Genomic DNA, 18,903 nt, shown 5'->3' with positions numbered 1-18,903 from the left:
ACTCTCTTGAGATCCTCTTATTGAATACAGGAGTAATTACTTGCATTTTTAGTGCATTTTATATTCCTTAATGAATCACTCCCAAGGTCTTTTCTTGAATCTTCTTTCATCTGGCATAGTCCAAATGGAAAAATAAAACCCCCCATTAAAAATCAACCAATGTGAACCCCACTGACGGACATCAGTGATTATATCTGTGGGTTCCCTGTACCAGTCAGCTGTGAGCAACAAGCGTGCGTTTTATACCCCCCACCATTGAAGTGCCATAGTGGCACCAGTCCTACGTTGACCTTGGCAGCTCTGAGGTTCTGAGAGGTCCTTTTGAGGAGTGTGAGTGGCCATGCATGGCAAGGAACGCTCCTTTATGTCACTGTCGTAAGCTCACTCTGTAAAATCTCTGCATTGCTTTACAGAATGAGGCTCCTTCATGCGCCTGCTCCATACTCCAGTAGTAACGTCATCTCTCCGCCCATCTCATTCCTTCTGTCTGTGCAAACTACGGCTCCTGTATCTGTACAAATAAGATACCAACCCCCAATTCATGCCCTCGGTATTTATATTATATGGCTGAGCCTAGTATTTATTTATTCATATCTTTAACTTGCATCTAATTTTTTATTTCACCAGAGACTGTTCTTCCCAGGACACCAGAGGACTGAGACATAAACCTTTTAATCAAGAGTTTATTATAATATAATGGTGGATCCTGTGTTCTGGGGGCCATCCCTCATTCTATCAGACTGTCCCTGACCTTCAAGGCATAAAGTGGTCACTGAATACTCATCTCCTTAGAGAACCTCACCAACGTTTGTTCTACTGTCCTCTCCCCACATAATGGCCACACTGCACTTTCTGTACTGTATCCTATATTCTACCATATTCTCTGATGATCTTCCAGAGCTCTTATATCTGCGTGACCATTTACTGACCATCTACCCCTTTTATACTCCTATGTGCCAGGTCATCTGTCCAATATATGGACTTCTGTGTTACTCCCTTCTTTCCATTTAGATTGTGAGCTCTTGCGAGCCGAGCCTCCTTTCTCCAGTTATGTTCTGTACTGCAATCCACTATTTAATTGTATATTCATCTCTCCATTGTATGTCACTGTGGCAAATATTGTTGCTTATAAATAAAAGAAAAACAAGTATTATAATGTATTTTTTTTTTTCCTAAATCTTAAAATAAATGTTATGGAAAATTATTTAAAAAGTGTTTTCATGCTGAGGTTTGGCACCTATTTGAGCAATGTGGTCAGCAGCTGAATTTGATATTTTCCTTCTTCTGTGTATTTGTTTTCGTGATCTGGCCCTCTCGTCTGACCAAAATACCATGACGCACATTGAGGTCTGTTTAAGAGGTGGAGTACAGCCGATTGGTGACACCTCACAAGGACACCGAAGCTTAGAGTCTCCATCGACTTCTCACAATGGTCTCAACACTGCTGATTTGGAGCCTAATTACAGGTATGTTGGGTGTGTTAGGACATTGGAGCCCCCCTAAGAGTAGCCCATTCCCCTTCCTGACCCAGAGATGTCTCTTCTGAAATGGAAAATTACATTTTATATTACTTTGATGTTGAGTCCTGATGTCTACATAATATTGTCCTATCTTAGTCACATCAGTACAAGGCTTCCACGATATGGACGGACAAGTTGTCTGTTTTAGAGGTAATATATGAGGCTATAAGACACTTTGTATCTCATGGTGACATCAGTGTTCTCCGTAACACAAAGACTTTAGTAAAATTTGAAGTAAACTTAATGTTGTGTTTATATCATTCATCTGTCCATTCAGTTACGTACTAGCTGGTAACATTAATCCTTCTATGTGAGAGATGTTATCACCATTCACAATCTCTGTCTGATAATATCTGAGAAGTGCATTGTCCACTATACAATGTCCCGATGTTATAGTTACAAACATCTGTCATTGTCACCTAGTTCTGTACATGTCACTCTACTACCATGAGACAACATCCATCAGCTCTACACATTACATCACAACTAAGCAGTGGTTATTAACTAAAGAGTTCCATTAGTGTAAACGCCAGTTCTCATTGATAGTACTAGATATGAAGACATCATTTTAATTTATAGCCTTGAACTCAGCATGTTTGAATAAGTAAAGAGGGTCTCAGAAGGATCCCCCGGTGTTTGTTCATTACTGTTACTCTGTTGTCCACATTGCGAGAGTGCCAGGGGTAGAACAGACGGATGTGGCTGGTTTCCTGCTGGTTTATACGCAGTTTATAAGAATGTCAGGTGTTTCAATTCTGAGCTTGTTGAATGTATTTAACACTTTCTAGTCACCCTTAATATTTCTACTTCTGCATAAAGAGAAAATCTACTTACCAAAATGTCCTTGTGTTCTTAGGCATTTACAGTTAGGAGTAAATCCAGCTAGAATGTGCCATATAGGAGGGGGAAACTGGGATTTAAAATGTGCGGAAATATTTGTAGTCTGGTGGTTGGGTCCTCGCTCAACTCTAAGTCTCAATATTAAAAGAAATCTGGCCAATATTTGTGTGCTACTTGCAAAAACAGACAGTATTTTTCATGCTCGTAAAAGAAATTACATTTGCACCTGTTACATCACATCTTGGATTGTACAGGTGCAAATTGGCACAATTTGGGGCTGATGTCTACATGGATGTAAGTCCATCTCCAGCATAGAAATATGAGGTCTACATAAAAGTTGTTGCACTGTGCAGAATTAGCATCTGTATTTAGAGTTGGGGCGTATATCACGCTGGGCTCTCCTTGTGCTTGGAGTGGCGGAACGCTGGTGAGTAAACATCAGTTGAGCACAGTGAGGGCGCGTATACTGGAGATGCGGCATAATCGTACTTGGACACATTAACAAATATACTTGTTAGGCGGGTTCCTGAGGCCTGGTGCAAACTTATGTGATGGCGACGACAGCAGCCCCAGTGTCTGGCCCCACACGGATCTCGCCCTCTCCAGCTGATAGTATTTTATTTATTAGTATCATGGATATATTATGACATGTTTCATCCATCTATTATCACTCTTTATTTGTCATTTCCAGTTGAAGTACTGCAGCAAAGATACCATTGGATTTATAATGTGGAAAATGAGAGGTGTTAGGTATTTTTTATTTAATTACATTTTATGTGAACAGGGTGACTGTTGCATTTCCTAGTAACACTGTAAATATACTATTCTATCATGTATTAATACGTTACATTATATTGTATCCAACTTGTGTAATGTGAATTTTGGTAAATGAGCACCTGTACTCAGACGTATATATGGGCTAGACGCAGAAATACTGCTGCTTTGTGACTGGCATGCATGGTAAGATATATGCTGCACGAAATACACACATGAGACCACAATTTCTCCACCTCATTTTTCATACGTGTGTTCAGGGAGAAAAATACATTCAATTTGTTTAAAGTTTTACTTGAATGTTGCTGGAATTGCTCCTAAATATAAATGAAGCCCTTACTGTATATATTACTTGTATGTGTTATTTATATGCAGAGGAAAAATTATGCAAACAAAATGATTTTATTAGGATTGTTATATTGTGCTGTCCACCAATTTCAAGAAATAATAGGTTTGGTTAGAGATGCTCACTGACCCCCGTGAACTGGTTTTGGTTTTGAATTTTTTAGAAGAAATCCTACAATATGCTAAAATCACATAATTTTGCTCTTTTTTCATTCCTACATTATTATTAACCTCAATAATACTAATTTCAAGTCATTTGCAGTCAATTTTGACCACCTCACAGATCACAATATTTTTTCCATACACTTTTGGACAAAGACTGCAGCGACCTGGCTGGATGGTAAGTGACAGAGCCATGACACAAACACACAGCAGTTCCTAGCACATCTAGCAAACATTGGCCACAGCAGTGGCGGAAAAGAAAAATGGTGCAAGATGGAATTGTCCATGGGCCCTCCCTCCCACCCTTATGTTGGATCTCAAAAAGATATCCAAAAATCAAGAGATCTGAGATCCGACGAAGTACCGATGACGTTTTGCCTCATTTTAGATTCCGAAAAAGCGTGAAAGTGCCGAGTCGGCTTGGTTCGGTACCCGGATACCCTAAGTTCGGGTGTGTTCGGTTCTTGAGGAACCGAGCCTGAGCATCTCTAGTTTTGGTATGTTAATTTTCTTTTCCTTTACGCACAATCATGAGGGATAGAAGGGTAACATCAGTAAGAGCTTTAGATAAAACTCTGAGTCCTTAGAGGTGATGATGTCCAGGATGTAGTGTGCAACAAAAATGTAAGGTGAAAATCATGATGTTACCGGACAGATTTATCACACAATACATGTATCAGTTCTGTGCAGGACGTTATAGCAGATCTTGAATAATAAGCAGTAAAGGAGTTTTTGGGTCTCCCATTTTGTAACAGTGGAATATTATAACTTTTATTTAACTGGGTAAAGTTGTCTTATTTACTTTGTCACCTTCTGTAATTGTAAAGAGAAGTCATCAGCTCTGAAGTCTGTGGTCTCTCAAAGTACATAAAAATAGCTTTTCTTACATCCAGGATGTGCAGGTTTCCTTGAACCACATCTTAACCATCTGTGAAATAAGGAGATACATATCTTGGTGTAAATTTTCCACCGACAGGATCTTTGGTAGGAAACAGCGAATTGTTCTTGACATGATATTATCTGAGAATATATTCATGTATGTTCTTTGCCAGATAAAGTTTTAAATTCTGCTCACTCTTTTGACAGAAGCGATTGCCAAAATGAAAGTAGCTTGTAGTAGTTGTTTTCCAAGATAGAGGACTCAGAGACACTTGATCTAAAGACTCAAAACTAATATCCCACCAATCCTTCTCATACTATCTTAAGATCTCAGGATGGATCCCAGGATGAAAAATATGAATTAACAATTGTCTGTAGGTTTTTTTTAAAGCATTAAAGAATCTCATTACTGGCAGATCTGATTTTCACACGTCTCAAAATCTTCAACAATTCGAAAACCAGAACCTCCTTGGCTAGAAGGGGATGATTGTTATTTCTGTACAATTGTCTTTTCCAATCTTCATTATCACTCTGAGCATCATGTGAACTAGATATAACTCCTAGATATAACTCCTAGATATAACTCCTAGATATTTCTCCTAGATATAACTCCTAGATATTACTCCTAGATATAACTCCTAGATATTTCTCCTAGATATTACTCCTAGATATAACTCCTAGATATAATTCCTAGATATAACTCCTAGATATAACTCCTAGATATAACTCCTAGATATAGCTCCTAGATATAACTCCTAGATATTACTCCTAGATATAACTCCTAGATATAACTCCTAGATATAACTCCTAGATATTACTCCTAGATATAACTCCTAGATATTACTCCTAGATATAACTCCTAGATATAACTCCTAGATATAACTCCTAGATATTACTCCTAGATATAACTCCTAGATATAACTCCTAGATATAACTCCTAGATATAACTCTTGACGCTTCACTGTCCAAGCATCCGGGTGATTTATCGATGGATAATGGAATCAATGTTATCTGCCTGGTAGGGGAAGATTGGACTTTTCCCAGTTGATGAGGAATCCATGTTTATGTAGACAGTTCTTGGTTCTGTAGATGTGTTGTTATAAATAATGATTTGAAAATGCCTTTATCAACCAATCATTGTATCTTCCTTCCTGTCTGAGTGTCACTGCAGTGACTATCATCACTCTGCTACAAACCCCGTTGGCTAATACCAGGCCAAAGGGAAAGTTCTGAGATGGACCAAGAGGACTTCTTCTCACTTGATAATCGCCCTTCTGTGATCTCTCCTATTTGTCATTACTATGGGTACAGGAAAAAAATTATCTTTCAAATACACAGATAACACAACGTCCTCCTGCCAACTTTATCATTTCCATTTTGAATTTTTGACCTGAATTCTTGTATCTGGGAATGTCCACAATTTACCTGAGTGTTACGGGAGGACTTTCACATTGAGAAAGTAAAATACTATTTTCCACTTTCAACCTTCCTGAGAGCTTTCTGTAACACGTGTTACTGCTTCTATTAGTTTCTGTGTATTCTATCTGTGGAATATAACACTATCTTCAGCCACAGCTTAACCTCAGTCCTGTGAGACAATATGTCTGATGAAATATTAGACATCACCAGAGGAATACTCATCCACAAATCACAATACATGTAATTACTCCATTACTGATGCAGAACCTCTGATCCCACGCACAGCCACAGATTGAGCACACCGGCATTACTCTCAAGTAGACCAAATCCACCTGCACACTTGGGGGCTATATGCTTTATATAACAGGAGCGTTATACTCTAGGAACCACTAACCTGTACATATGACTTTATATATCCATCTTATCTTATATTTATAGTAGGTGAAAGGTGATGAACGACATTTCTCGGCCTGAACCAACCACAACTCTAACATCAGTTCCCAATATATCATTTCCTAAAACTTTTCGTGTGCTCGTCCCTTAAATACACGGACTGAAAACAAATCCACATCTGGTTTACACAACATTAAATATTTAAATGGGAAAATAAAGTAATTGTAGAAGGTGGAAGTAGCACTTTGTAATGTACATATGTTCTCATCCATCGTTCTTCTGAGCAGTGGAGCTCTGGACCTCACCAGAAGGTCTCCTTGTTCCTGATAAATAATGTCACAGCGAATAATTATTTTATGGATTTTTCACAGTCTCAAGAATGGCTGGAAGTTGTTTTTTTTATCAAGTTTTATGAATTGAACAGAATTGATTCAATAGAAGAAGCTGTTTTTCCATTTCTGATAATGTAACATGTAGAGACAATACTGAGATATTGCTGGAGAAGGAGGTCAGTGGTACAATGTACCATCTGAGGGACATTAGCACTAAAAGAGGCGTAACTCCCAATATCAGCTATTTGGAGGTTTCTTTTCTAGTTCCTCAGTCCTATATCGTATGTCTGACTTGGCACAAATACCATATATAAAATGACGCATCCAATGTACTTAAAAAAGGAAGAATACTGATTTAGTTATACATTGTCGAAGTCATATAATTGGATGAACGAAAGTATATTGGTTAATATTGTTTTGCTGTGCGATTGCGATCCATACGCCACGTAATACGTGGCGTGGTGCGATCGCACGGTAAAATACGCACGCACACACTCGCATTACAACATTTAGTTATTTATAAAATTCATATTCATATTGGTTTCGTTACACTGTAATTTATGAGCAGATAGTATTTGGTTTATTATTAGTCTATATATATTATGATTATATGTACACTTCAGTGATATTCAAGGTTCAGGTTATAGGAAAGGTATCATGCCTAGTATCATATTAAAACCCTAATCATCAGCAGCTGTCTGGTGCAGACGGCGAAGAGATCGCATATTGCATACTTTAGTTATTGATATTAGGGAATAAACCTTTGTATGATGTTGGCTATGAAATGCTAATTTACTAAGATGTAACTGGAGCATTGGCGAGAAGAAAGAATCTCATCCCCTGGAGAGACGACCCCCACCTTTGGATTCCTTAGATTGAATCAGCCTATGACCTGTTTAGCCTGGACCCATCTGATGTCTGGATCTATAGAAGCAAGCCACGTCATTTGCATTGTTCTCTGTAACACTGAATGTGTATATATGATGTTATGTGCGTATTGTCGCTAACCAATAACGATTGTCGAACCTCGGTTTGTGTTTCCAACGCACAAAGATTTATTCGCAATAAGTGGAAAAAATATGCTCAAGCGAAGTAATAGTAAATACAGCCGTTACTTATCGCAGGCGCTCTGGATCCAGTGCAGTCATTCAATCCTGAAGTCTGGGGACAAGAAGTCTGCACTCTGGATCACAAGCTGCTGCTTATATACACAATCAAATACAGTAATACAATGAAGATGGTATGGCTTGCATCTATTGGTCCGGGTCTCAGGAATGTCCAAGGGGTCGTCAATCATTGGCTGGTTCATCCTAAGGAATCCAAAGGAGGGGGTCATCTCTGCAGGGGGTATGCTCTGCTCTTCCCGCCAGAATTCCTTAGTCTTAAGTAGTTCATAATTCCCTATCATTCATAACTTGCGTATGCACTCTGCGATTCCCTCGCAGAGCGCACCAAACAGTAGGATATGTAACAAGGTTCATTATGATACCACTCATGATGTTATTCCTTTAACCCGTTCTGTGTATTTCACTAATATGCATGTAACTCTGATATAACATATAAATACTACTATATTTCGACATAACTGACTATGTGTTGCAACTACCAATAATGTGTACTATTTTATAAGTATGCGTGTTTGTGCGAATGTATGGTAAAAGACCAATTACTGTTGCTGCCACGTGTAGTGGATGCGTACGCCCTTTCACGCCGTAGCGTGCCCTTGTACGTCGATGCGTACCGTACGCATCTTTTCAGACAAAGACAACCAAGTTTGCTAGACTTTAATTGAAATGACTTTATCCAATTTGCTGACTTCGACAGTTCCACCCTTTGATAGTGTAATAAACTATCACCCAATCACCGTTTCAAGTTCAGGATTATATAATACTTCTTCACAGACCATGATCTCGGTATCTGGTACCACCCTTTCAGTCTCTTTCTCAGTGTTACTCCCATGAGACCGTTTTCCACACTTCAACACAGTAGGAACACATTTGACAACTAAACCAATTGCTAAGATGACACCCAGTATAAGGAGAAGGAGCTTACCTACACTAGCAACCATTTCCTGTACCCACTCCCCCAGACCGGAGAACCATTTTGCTGGGTTCAACCATGAGAACCAACCCGCCACCTTTTCCCCGACCTCATATAACGAAGAATTATGGCTCTTTCGAAATTCCCATTTCAGCTGCAAAATTTCATCCATCTTCCGGTCTATAACCTCTTTAGGGTCTTCCGTATTATTAGTAATGTACGTGCAACATTTGACACCGAACTGGGTGGCCAGTGTCACACAGTACCCACCAGTAATAGAGGTGAGATAATTTAGTACCAGTCTATGTTGCACCAACTCCTTCTTGTACGCTTGTAGCTCCCTTCCAGTATACCTGAAAGTGTCATCATACATCTCGGTGATATTATCTATTAATTTAGCTAGGTCTTGGATATATTTAAAGTTTAATGTTCCCGAGCGGTCCTGGTGAGATCTAGAGCAACCATAACTTGGAAACCAGCAGTTTCACTAATCAATTTTGTAGCTATGGGTTCCTCACCAGGAATCATATTTCTCTTGCCACGGTGTTCATACTGTGTGTGTATGTATGGTGGTGATGTAGTCTTGTGAATATCTACCATTTCTTCATGAGTAATAGTCATGATTTCAGGAACCAGTTTAGCTAAGAAACACAAGCCCTTGGAACTCGGAGTCACCCAGGAATAAGCTTTCCTCCCACAAACAAAATACACATCATCAGGGAGAACATAAGGAACAGTATGCCCATGAATTATATCACACAGAGTTTTGATAAAACTACCCATGCCTAGTGTCTCCATCTGCTCTAGACACGTGTCGGCATTAATGATATTTTCACATTTATCTGTAGAGACTTTTCCAATAGATACCTTCTTATGTTTGGTTATACGCCCTAACTTGTGACTTCCATCAGCATTCCTGCCTAGTAGTGACCTTGTGAGTCTCTCTCTAAAATGAGTGTGGCGAGCCATTGTCTGATCTGATAGGTCAGCCTCCCAATTCTCCAGGCGCTTTGCATGAGATATGTTTAGGCACAGCAACGATCTGCCTATGGAGTATTGTCGAAGCGTCAGACTAGGGGACCTAGTGTTATTGTACCTCCCTTCTATGGGCCTCCCACCCCTTAATTCGAGTACTTCGGATATGTTTAGCGGGAATGGCACTAGTCCTATGTTATGCTGCCCTTGAGGCACGTGAGAGCACACCCAACACTCAGTTTGGTTTAGCACCTTACCCACCAGGGAGTGATAATCCTCCAAAGGATGCCCGCCTATATTCAGAGTACTGGGGGACTGGCATCGTTGGATGCATCTCTCGTCAACTAGGGAGTTGCAGAACTTGCAGATACAATACTCATCAGACAATAGCCCCTCACACTGCCTCCGAGTTCCTGAGCTAGCAGACCTTTTCATAACCCCTGGACCAAGTTTGATAATGGGCTGCTCAGGATATCCTATTAACTTTTCTTCGGCCTCTATTTCATCCGTATCACTCCCAGAACTCTCCTCCGTCCTCCATCCTCCTTCACAAAAATAGAATGTCCTAGAAAAAGTAAAAACAAGGAAAATCCTGGAACAAAAGAAAAACAAAAACCGCCACTCCATCGCTGGAAAGATAGTTCTGAGGCAACGTCTCTGGTTCAGGTGTCTCAACTGCAGGCTTTAGGTCTCCCGGAACAGGCTCACAAGTGACAGCTCTATGTCGTCGGTCTGAGCCTTGTCTTGCACTTTCTCCGGATTATGGACTCTCCTGCAGTGGGTAGAATGGACCCAAGTGTCTCTCTCTGCCACCTTCAGTGATGTAGTACTGGTCAGCAGCACTTGGTACGGGCCTTCCCAACGGTCTGTTAAACAACCTGAACGTAAGAAATTGCGGATCATAACATAGTCTCCAGGTTCAACATCATGACAGTTCATCTCTGGAATACCAGGTGACAGCATTTTTAGTTTTTGTTGTTGTTGTTTCAGCTGTCTACTCATTCTTATAAGATATTGTACAGTCACTTCATTATTACACTTTAAGTCGTCTTGTGGACTCACGATCAAATGAGGTTGTCGTCCGAACAGTATCTCAAAGGGGGACAGATTAAGAGGAGGTCTAGGAGTGGTTCGAATGCTGTGGAGGACCAACGGCAAAGCCTCAGGCCATGCCAACCCAGTTTCAGCCATTATCTTACCTAGTTTGTTCTTGATAGTACCGTTTACTCTCTCCACCTTACCACTGGCTTGTGGTCGGTAAGGGGTGTGAAGTCTGCTACTGATTCCCATGAGTTTACACATATTTTGGAAGACATCACCAGTAAAATGGGTACCCCTATCACTTTCAATGATTCTAGGGATACCGAACCTACACACAAAGTCTTGTACAATTTTCTTTGCAGTGAACACAGCAGTATTAGTGGCTGCCGGATATGCTTCTACCCAACCGGAAAACACATCAATACACACTAACACATACTTTAGATTCCTGCACGGTGGTAGTTGGATATAGTCAATTTGTATTACCTGAAAAGGTCCGTCTGTAGGAGGGATGTGGGATGGCTCAGTTGGAATAGTTTTCCCAACATTTTTCCTCAAACAAGTAAGACATGACATTGCTTTCTTACCAGCTTGAGAGGAAAATCCGGGAGCACACCAGTATGCTCTCACCAGTTTGCACATACCTTCTTTACCCAGGTGAGTCAGGCCGTGTGCTGCTTCAGCCAGGCTTGGATAGTATGTTCGGGGAGCTACAGGCTTACCTTGTCCATCCCTCCAGAGTCCTGAGGACTCTTGACCACATCCCTTCGCCTTCCAGACCGCCTTCTCCTGCAGGGAACACAAATCTTGCATTTCAATTAATTTCTGCGTGTCTAATGTCTGAAAAACCATCATAGTCTCAGTCGATACAGTCATAGGTTGCCCTGCTGCCCATTTAGCAGCTTCGTCTGCCCTGTTGTTGCCCAATGACACTGGGTCTTCTTCAAAGGTATGGGCTTTGCACTTTATGACGGCTACTGTTCTGGGTAACTGTATCGCTGTCAGAAGTCCTTTTATGTGTTGTGAGTGTGCCACTGGTGTACCTGCTGCTGTCGTAAAGTTTCTAAGACGCCAAAGGGCCCCAAAATCATGCACTACCCCGAAGGCGTACCTAGAGTCAGTATATATGTTGGCTGATTTACCCTCTGCCAATTCACACGCTCTCCTTAGTGCTACTAGTTCCGCCACCTGGGCTGAGTGAGGTGGACCAAGGGGTTCAGCTTCTACCACATCCTGATCGTCTACAACAGCGTAACCAGTACATAGCTCTCCTGTCTCTGTCTAAAACGTAAAATCTACATTTTCTAAGGGGGTGTCACGTATGTCGGGCCTTGCAGTAAAGGTCTGATTCAGGTGTTCCATACAGTCATGCGTGTCAGTATTGTTGCCTAACTCATCATCAACCAGGGTCTCCTCACCTCCCACCCTTTGTGTCTCTTGAGACACATACGGAAGGTATGTAGCTGGATTTAGGGTGCTACATCGTTTGATGGTGATGTTTGAGGGTGCCATCAGGGCTAGTTCCCACTTTGTGAATCTAGCTGAAGAAACATGTCTGGTTTGGGCTGAATTTAACAGAGCTGATACAGCATGGGGTGTATAGATGGTTGAATTATGTCCTAATACTACATCCTCACTCTTACTTACTAGAAGGGCCGTTGCTGCTACACTTCTAAGACATGTTGGGAGTGACCTTGCCACATTGTCTAATTGTGCACTGTAGTATGCTACCGGTCTGCTAGCGTCACCATGTTTCTGTGTGAGGACACCTGCTGCACAGCCATCAGCTTCTGTACAAAATAGCTCAAAAGGCTTTTCATAATCAGGTATTCCCAATGCAGGTGCTTTTGTCAGACTATCTTTAAGATTAAAGAACGCTTGCTCCGACTCTTCTGTGTGTACGACACGTTCTGGTTTTGAGGAAGAGACTAGCTCCTGCAATGGTAATGCCAGAATAGAAAAACCTGGGATCCAGGACCTACAGTATCCACACATCCCCAAGAAAGTACGAATCTGCTTCTGGCTCTGCGGCAGGGTCATGTGTTGTATGGCCTCAATTCTGTCGGTTGTCAGGTGTCTTAGCCCCTTAGTGAGGCAGTGTCCTAAGTATTTGACCTTAGTCTGACATGGCTGTAATTTATCCTTTGCCACCTTGTGCCCTGTTTGTGAAAGATGAAGCAACAACAATTTAGTATCATGTAAACATGACATAAAAGAATCAGAGCACAACAACAAATCGTCCACATATTGAATTAGAACAGACCCATTGTGGGGTTGAAAGGATTGCAAACAGTCATGTAAGGCTTGGGAGAAAATACTGGGGCTGTCAATGAACCCCTGGGGTAGTCTGGTCCATGTGTATTGCACTCCCCTGTAGGAGAATGCAAAAAGGTATTGGCAGTCAGGGTGAAGAGGGACTGAAAAGAAAGCAGAACATAGATCAATGACAGTAAAATGACTGGCAGACGGTGGAATCTGCATGAGGATGACAGCTGGATTCGGCACTACGGGGAATTGGCTCTCAACAACTTTGTTAATTCCCCTTAAGTCCTGGACTAATCTATAGCCCCTCCCCCCACTCTTCTTCACAGGGAAAATGGGACTATTTGCTGTACTGGCTGTACGAATTAAAATCCCTTGTTGTAACAGCCTCTCAATAACAGGATATACCCCTAGTTCCACCTCCGGTTTTAATGGATACTGTGGGATTTTTGGAGCTATCCTACCACTTTTTAGATTGACCATGACAGGGGCTACGTTTGCCATCAGTCCAGTGTCCTGTCCATCTCTGGTCCATAGGGAACCTGGTATTTCCAGCAACATCCCCTTTACTTGAGATGGACTTTGTTCTATAACAGGAGAGTGTAACATTAACCTTGGAGGGGTGTCCAATATGTCCTGTACCTCATGTGCAACCCTCTCGGGTATATCTAGGAACACACCATCTGAAGTACAGTATATGACACATCCCATTTTACATAACAAGTCTCTCCCTAGCAAGTTAGTAGGAGCCGCTGCAGCCAAGAGAAACGAATGCTTAGTATGCAGAGGCCCGATAGTAACTTCGGCGGGTTTAGTTAGAGGATAATGTAACACTTTTCCCGTCACCCCCATAGCTGGAATAGTTTTGCTGGTCACCTGTAGATTGAAAGGAGATGTTATCACAGATCGGGCCGCCCCTGTATCTACAAGAAAAGTTTGTTTAATGCCAGCTATGTCTACTATCATTGTTGGTTCTTCACTCTGACTCTCAGTTAACCTCACTGGCTGTAGACTACAGGTATGACCTGACCCCTAGCGCTGACTATTGATTTCCCGCGCAGCATTTGCTGCCGTAATATGCGCGGGTAGATGTGAGTCTTCTAGTCTATGTGAATCCTTTCTTGGAGGATATCTATGTGACCCACCCCTATGTGTATTGAGTCTTTCTTTATTACAATCTCTCCTGTAATGTCCTTCCTCGTTACAGTTGAAACACCTGATCACTTTAGGTTTCCTGTTATATGGGTTGTATGCTGGTGGTCGTGTATGCACCCCTTCTAGAGCCTGTATACTTACCGTCATTAACCTATCACTTTTCTCTTCCCTTTTCCTAAAAAGGTTCTTGTCATGCTCCACAGCAGACTCCCTAAGGAAGTCTACCGTGACGCCTCTCCAATTAGGTAATGTGGTTTGTACTCTCGTCTTTAAATTTTCCCTAAGGCCATCCATCAGTACCCCTACAGCTACCTCTCTGTGATGTGGGTCCTCACTTATGTTGGATATCCCAGTAAATCGTGCAATCGCTGTTATAGCTCTAGCAAAGTAATCTGAGGCAGTTTCACTATCCTTTTGTTTAATGGTGAAAATCTTACTCCAATTTACTACTACTGGAAAACAGATGGCTAAGTGTTTGACAATTTGTTCTATATTCCGTTGGTTAATCTCATCAGTCAGGGTGTCATCTTCCTCCAACAAACAATCTCCAATAAATTTTTGTATGTTAGTATTGGGAGGAAGACACGCCCTCAACACTACCCGCCAATCCTTACTGGTTGGTTCATGAGCATTCCCTAAGTCTTTAACAAATTTCTGACATTTAGCTAACTCTTTTCTAGGATCTGGGAATTCAGTCATAATGGAACGTAATTCTGATCTAGTCCAGGGACAATGCATTGTAACATTTCTTAAAGGAACTACACCATCCTTATCCGGTTTCCCATTGGGAACTGATATTGTGCGGACCGGGAACACACCCTCTGGTACACTAACTTCAGGGGACGCTACAGGATTTACAGGCCCTAGATTTAGAACACTTTCACTCCTAGTGATCACGCTACTCTCACCTATCTCAGCCATTTTCTCATACTTGCGCTGAGCCTCTAGTACATTAACAGCATGGGCAATGGCCGAAATCACAGTGGGTTCATCTTCGTTTTCAGATACACTTGATTGAAATTGATTTAAAACAGGGTACAACTTAGTAATTTTTCTATTTTCAGTTTTAACAACGGCTGTACTTACCCCTCCCGCCACATAAGGTGGCGGGGGCGCGCTTGCGCTGAGTTCGCCACGCTTCTCAATGGTTACACCCGCCTTGCGCGCGCTTTTCGCCACGCCTATTTCCGGTTTGTATTCGCTGCTCTGCCACGTGTTACCTTCCATTTGCCACAATTTTAAACAATCATTATGTCTATTTCTCTTTTTCGTTGACTTGATCAACCATATTTTATCTTTTACAGTATTCAGTACCTCTGCATTAAAACTCCCTATTGTTGGGAAAGGCCTATCACAAGCTTTGGTCATCCCGACCCACGTGTCACAATACACAGTTGCATATGCACCATACTTCTTACACATGAGAAACCTCGCTGAACCAATAGGGCCTTCCTTAGGCAGTACACTGACCATCTCTAGCGTATGCTTAGCACCCATGTTGAACAATATACCTTCTACCCGGAACACAGACACACCGCAATGCTCTGTTCCTTCCGGCCAAATGTGAAATACAGACACACCGCAATGCTCTGTTCTTTCCACCTAATAATTTCAACTCTGTTGCTATACTCACCGCTAGAGATCTATAATCCTCGGTGAACGTATTTCCTTTAGCCGCGCTCACTCGCTTTTCCCTAATACAGAAATATCACTGTGGGCCCCAAGGGCTATCAGCTCCTCAATACCCTGGCTAAACCACAAAATCTGCTGAGTTTATTATCGCTGGGAGCGCAAAGTCGATACAATCAACCTGCCTTTCCAGTATAATTCCTCCTAGCTGCTTCACCAATTCGCACTAACGGTGCGACCGGATCGCACTGCCTACCAATACTAATTATTAGCAAACCTTGCGATCTATTGGTAGCGCTTTGCGAAAACCCAGTTTTCGCATTCGGTATACCTGCCCTGTATACCGTCCTTCAGTTGGGCAATCCGCCTCGTCAGACAGCAACTGAGCACCTCAACAATAAAACAGTGTATCTACGTTACAACATCACACACTATACACCTTTTCTGCGCAGAAAATCAAAAGTTCCCAACAATAGTAATAATGTCTCAGAGGCTTTCACAAGTAATTATACTATGCATGTATAATAACTATCAAAACGATTGTTTAACCACGTGGCAAGTTTACCGGAAGTTCGCGTACGCACAGCAGGAAGTACACATACGCTAAACAATGCAATACAGTTAAAACGCACAATGACAGAAAAAAGAAACAGTTTTCTCTTTTGTCCCTAGGTTCTAGTTAGCGTGCCCTAGATAATGCAAAACGGACATTCGGTTTCACAACACAGAGTAAAATTCAGGTTTTGAACACCATGCGTTCTTACCCGTTTATGACGCGTCTCCACCCTTTGTTGAGGAACCGAAATCCGTTGGTCTTGCGTATCATCGGCAACGAAACCTCCAAAGCTCACGAGCCCCCAATTGTTATGTGCGTATTGTCGCTAACCAATAACGATTGTCGAACCTCGGTTTGTGTTTCCAACGCACAAAGATTTATTCGCAATAAGTGGAAAAAATATGCTCAAGCGAAGTAATAGTAAATACAGCCGTTACTTATCGCAGGCGCTCTGGATCCAGTGCAGTCATTCAATCCTGAAGTCTGGGGACAAGAAGTCTGCACTCTGGATCACAAGCTGCTGCTTATATACACAATCAAATACAGTAATACAATGAAGATGGTATGGCTTGCATCTATTGGTCCGGGTCTCAGGAATGTCCAAGGGGTCGTCAATCATTGGCTGGTTCATCCTAAGGAATCCAAAGGAGGGGGTCATCTCTGCAGGGGGTATGCTCTGCTCTTCCCGCCAGAATTCCTTAGTCTTAAGTAGTTCATAATTCCCTATCATTCATAACTTGCGTATGCACTCTGCGATTCCCTCGCAGAGCGCACCAAACAGTAGGATATGTAACAAGGTTCATTATGATACAACTCATGATGTTATTCCTTTAACCCGTTCTGTGTATTTCACTAATATGCATGTAACTCTGATATAACATATAAATACTACTATATTTCGACATAACTGACTATGTGTTGCAACTACCAATAATGTGTACTATTTTATAAGTATGCGTGTTTGTGCGAATGTATGGTAAAAGACCAATTACTGTTGCTGCCACGTGTAGTGGATGCGTACGCCCTTTCACGCCGTAGCGTGCCCTTGTACGTCGATGCGTACCGTACGCATCTTTTCAGACAAAGACAACCAAGTTTGCTAGACTTTAATTGAAATGACTTTATCCAATTTGCTGACTTCGACAATGATCATAGCTGCGCACCCAGTCTTCAGTCCTCACTGACCGCAGTAATCTAACAGATATACTGTCCACTGGGTCCCGTGGGTGAACAGCAAGCGCATGCGATAGCAGCGGTATGTATTTATCTTTTGGTATTGGCTGTACTGTACTGTATCAAAATATAATAATGTATTGAATTGTTGACTATTTACATCTGCTAAAATAAATCACTTTGTGCGTTAGAAACACAATACAATCGCCTATGCAATGCTTATTTGAAAACTATAGAATTACTTTAATAACATCTTATAGTGCTAACAAAATCAAGATGTTTTTACTTGAGACTCTTGAAATATCAGTGTTTTAAATATATGATGCTGTGAAGCTGAACATGCATGATGTGGATGGCAGGATGGTCTATATAATATAATATAACCTACATATTCTCTCCACAGCTGCAGCTACAGTTACTGTGGTGCAGGATCCTCCATCTCTTCTCCTGGAAGTGGGTCAGACCGCTCAGATGTCCTGTAAAACTGAAGGTGCTGAGAACATAAAGATTCTACATTATTATTGGAGCATGAATACATCTGTAAGTTCAACTTCACTGGTCAACAGTTCAAGAGTCACCATTACGCCCGGCTCTCTTGTCATCTCCTCAGTCACCACCAACGACACTGGACTTTACATCTGCTCAGTCCGGGTCTCTAATCTAAACTTCTACATAGGAAATGAGACACGTCTCCTGGTCACAGGTAGGGAACACACCATGTTAGAGCATAAACCAGTGACTGATAATGACCTACCAGTCTCATCATAACTCAGTACCTGATGCCAGTAATCTAAGGTCATGTCATATTTGTAGAACCGGTGGACAGAAATATTTATTTTAGGTGTTTCTTAAGTAAATATCTTTAGCTAGTCAGTGTCAGCATGGCCCCATATCTCCAGGCTAACGTCAGCTAGACCAAGATGAATGGACAATGACAGTGGATGGCTGACCACATGAAAGGCTTATTGTCATGCTACCAGCCTACTTATTATGACCTATTTATGGAAAATGTATGTGAAGAAAAGCATTCATTTTATGTATATTCTGAAATTCTGCACTTTTTATTAAGAAGTTATATATTTGCATGTTACACCCTTAAGGTGGCTGAATTAGCATTCTGTATTAGGTTCAATAATATCGGAATTGTACCAATATAGATGTATTTGCTAATTCCAGGGAAGAGAGTATAAGAAAGACAGAAGAGCAGACTAGCTTTAGATTATACTGTGAGCTTGTGTTCTTCTCCGTATACTCAGCTGTCACTGCAGAAGTACGACTAACACCTTGTACTACCATTGTGCTAGATACATACAGAATTACAATAGTAAGAAAATAAGTTCAACAAAATGTTTTTTTATGATGGATCCATATTGGGTATTTATACTGCTAGATGGTGCCCAGGGCCGGA

At 41.4% G+C, this 18,903-nt stretch overlaps 1 protein-coding gene across 2 annotated transcripts in view; it reads left to right on the top strand.

Moving 5' to 3' along the window:
* Positions 1-1,316: 1,316 nt before the first annotated feature.
* LOC142140556 (uncharacterized) overlaps positions 1,317-18,903 on the top strand; it is a 34,329-nt gene continuing 16,742 nt past the window's right edge. For both annotated transcript variants that reach the window (XM_075198267.1, XM_075198266.1), the window contains exons 1-2: positions 1,317-1,466; positions 17,899-18,198. In XM_075198267.1, coding sequence (XP_075054368.1) covers positions 1,430-1,466; positions 17,899-18,198 — 337 coding nt within the window. In that variant the 5' untranslated portion in view covers positions 1,317-1,429. The remainder of the gene's footprint in view (positions 1,467-17,898; positions 18,199-18,903) is intronic.

This window comes from Mixophyes fleayi, chromosome 2 (assembly GCF_038048845.1).
Source record: "Mixophyes fleayi isolate aMixFle1 chromosome 2, aMixFle1.hap1, whole genome shotgun sequence".
NCBI lineage: Eukaryota > Metazoa > Chordata > Amphibia > Anura > Limnodynastidae > Mixophyes > Mixophyes fleayi.
This window is presented reverse-complemented; position numbering and strand designations above follow the sequence as displayed.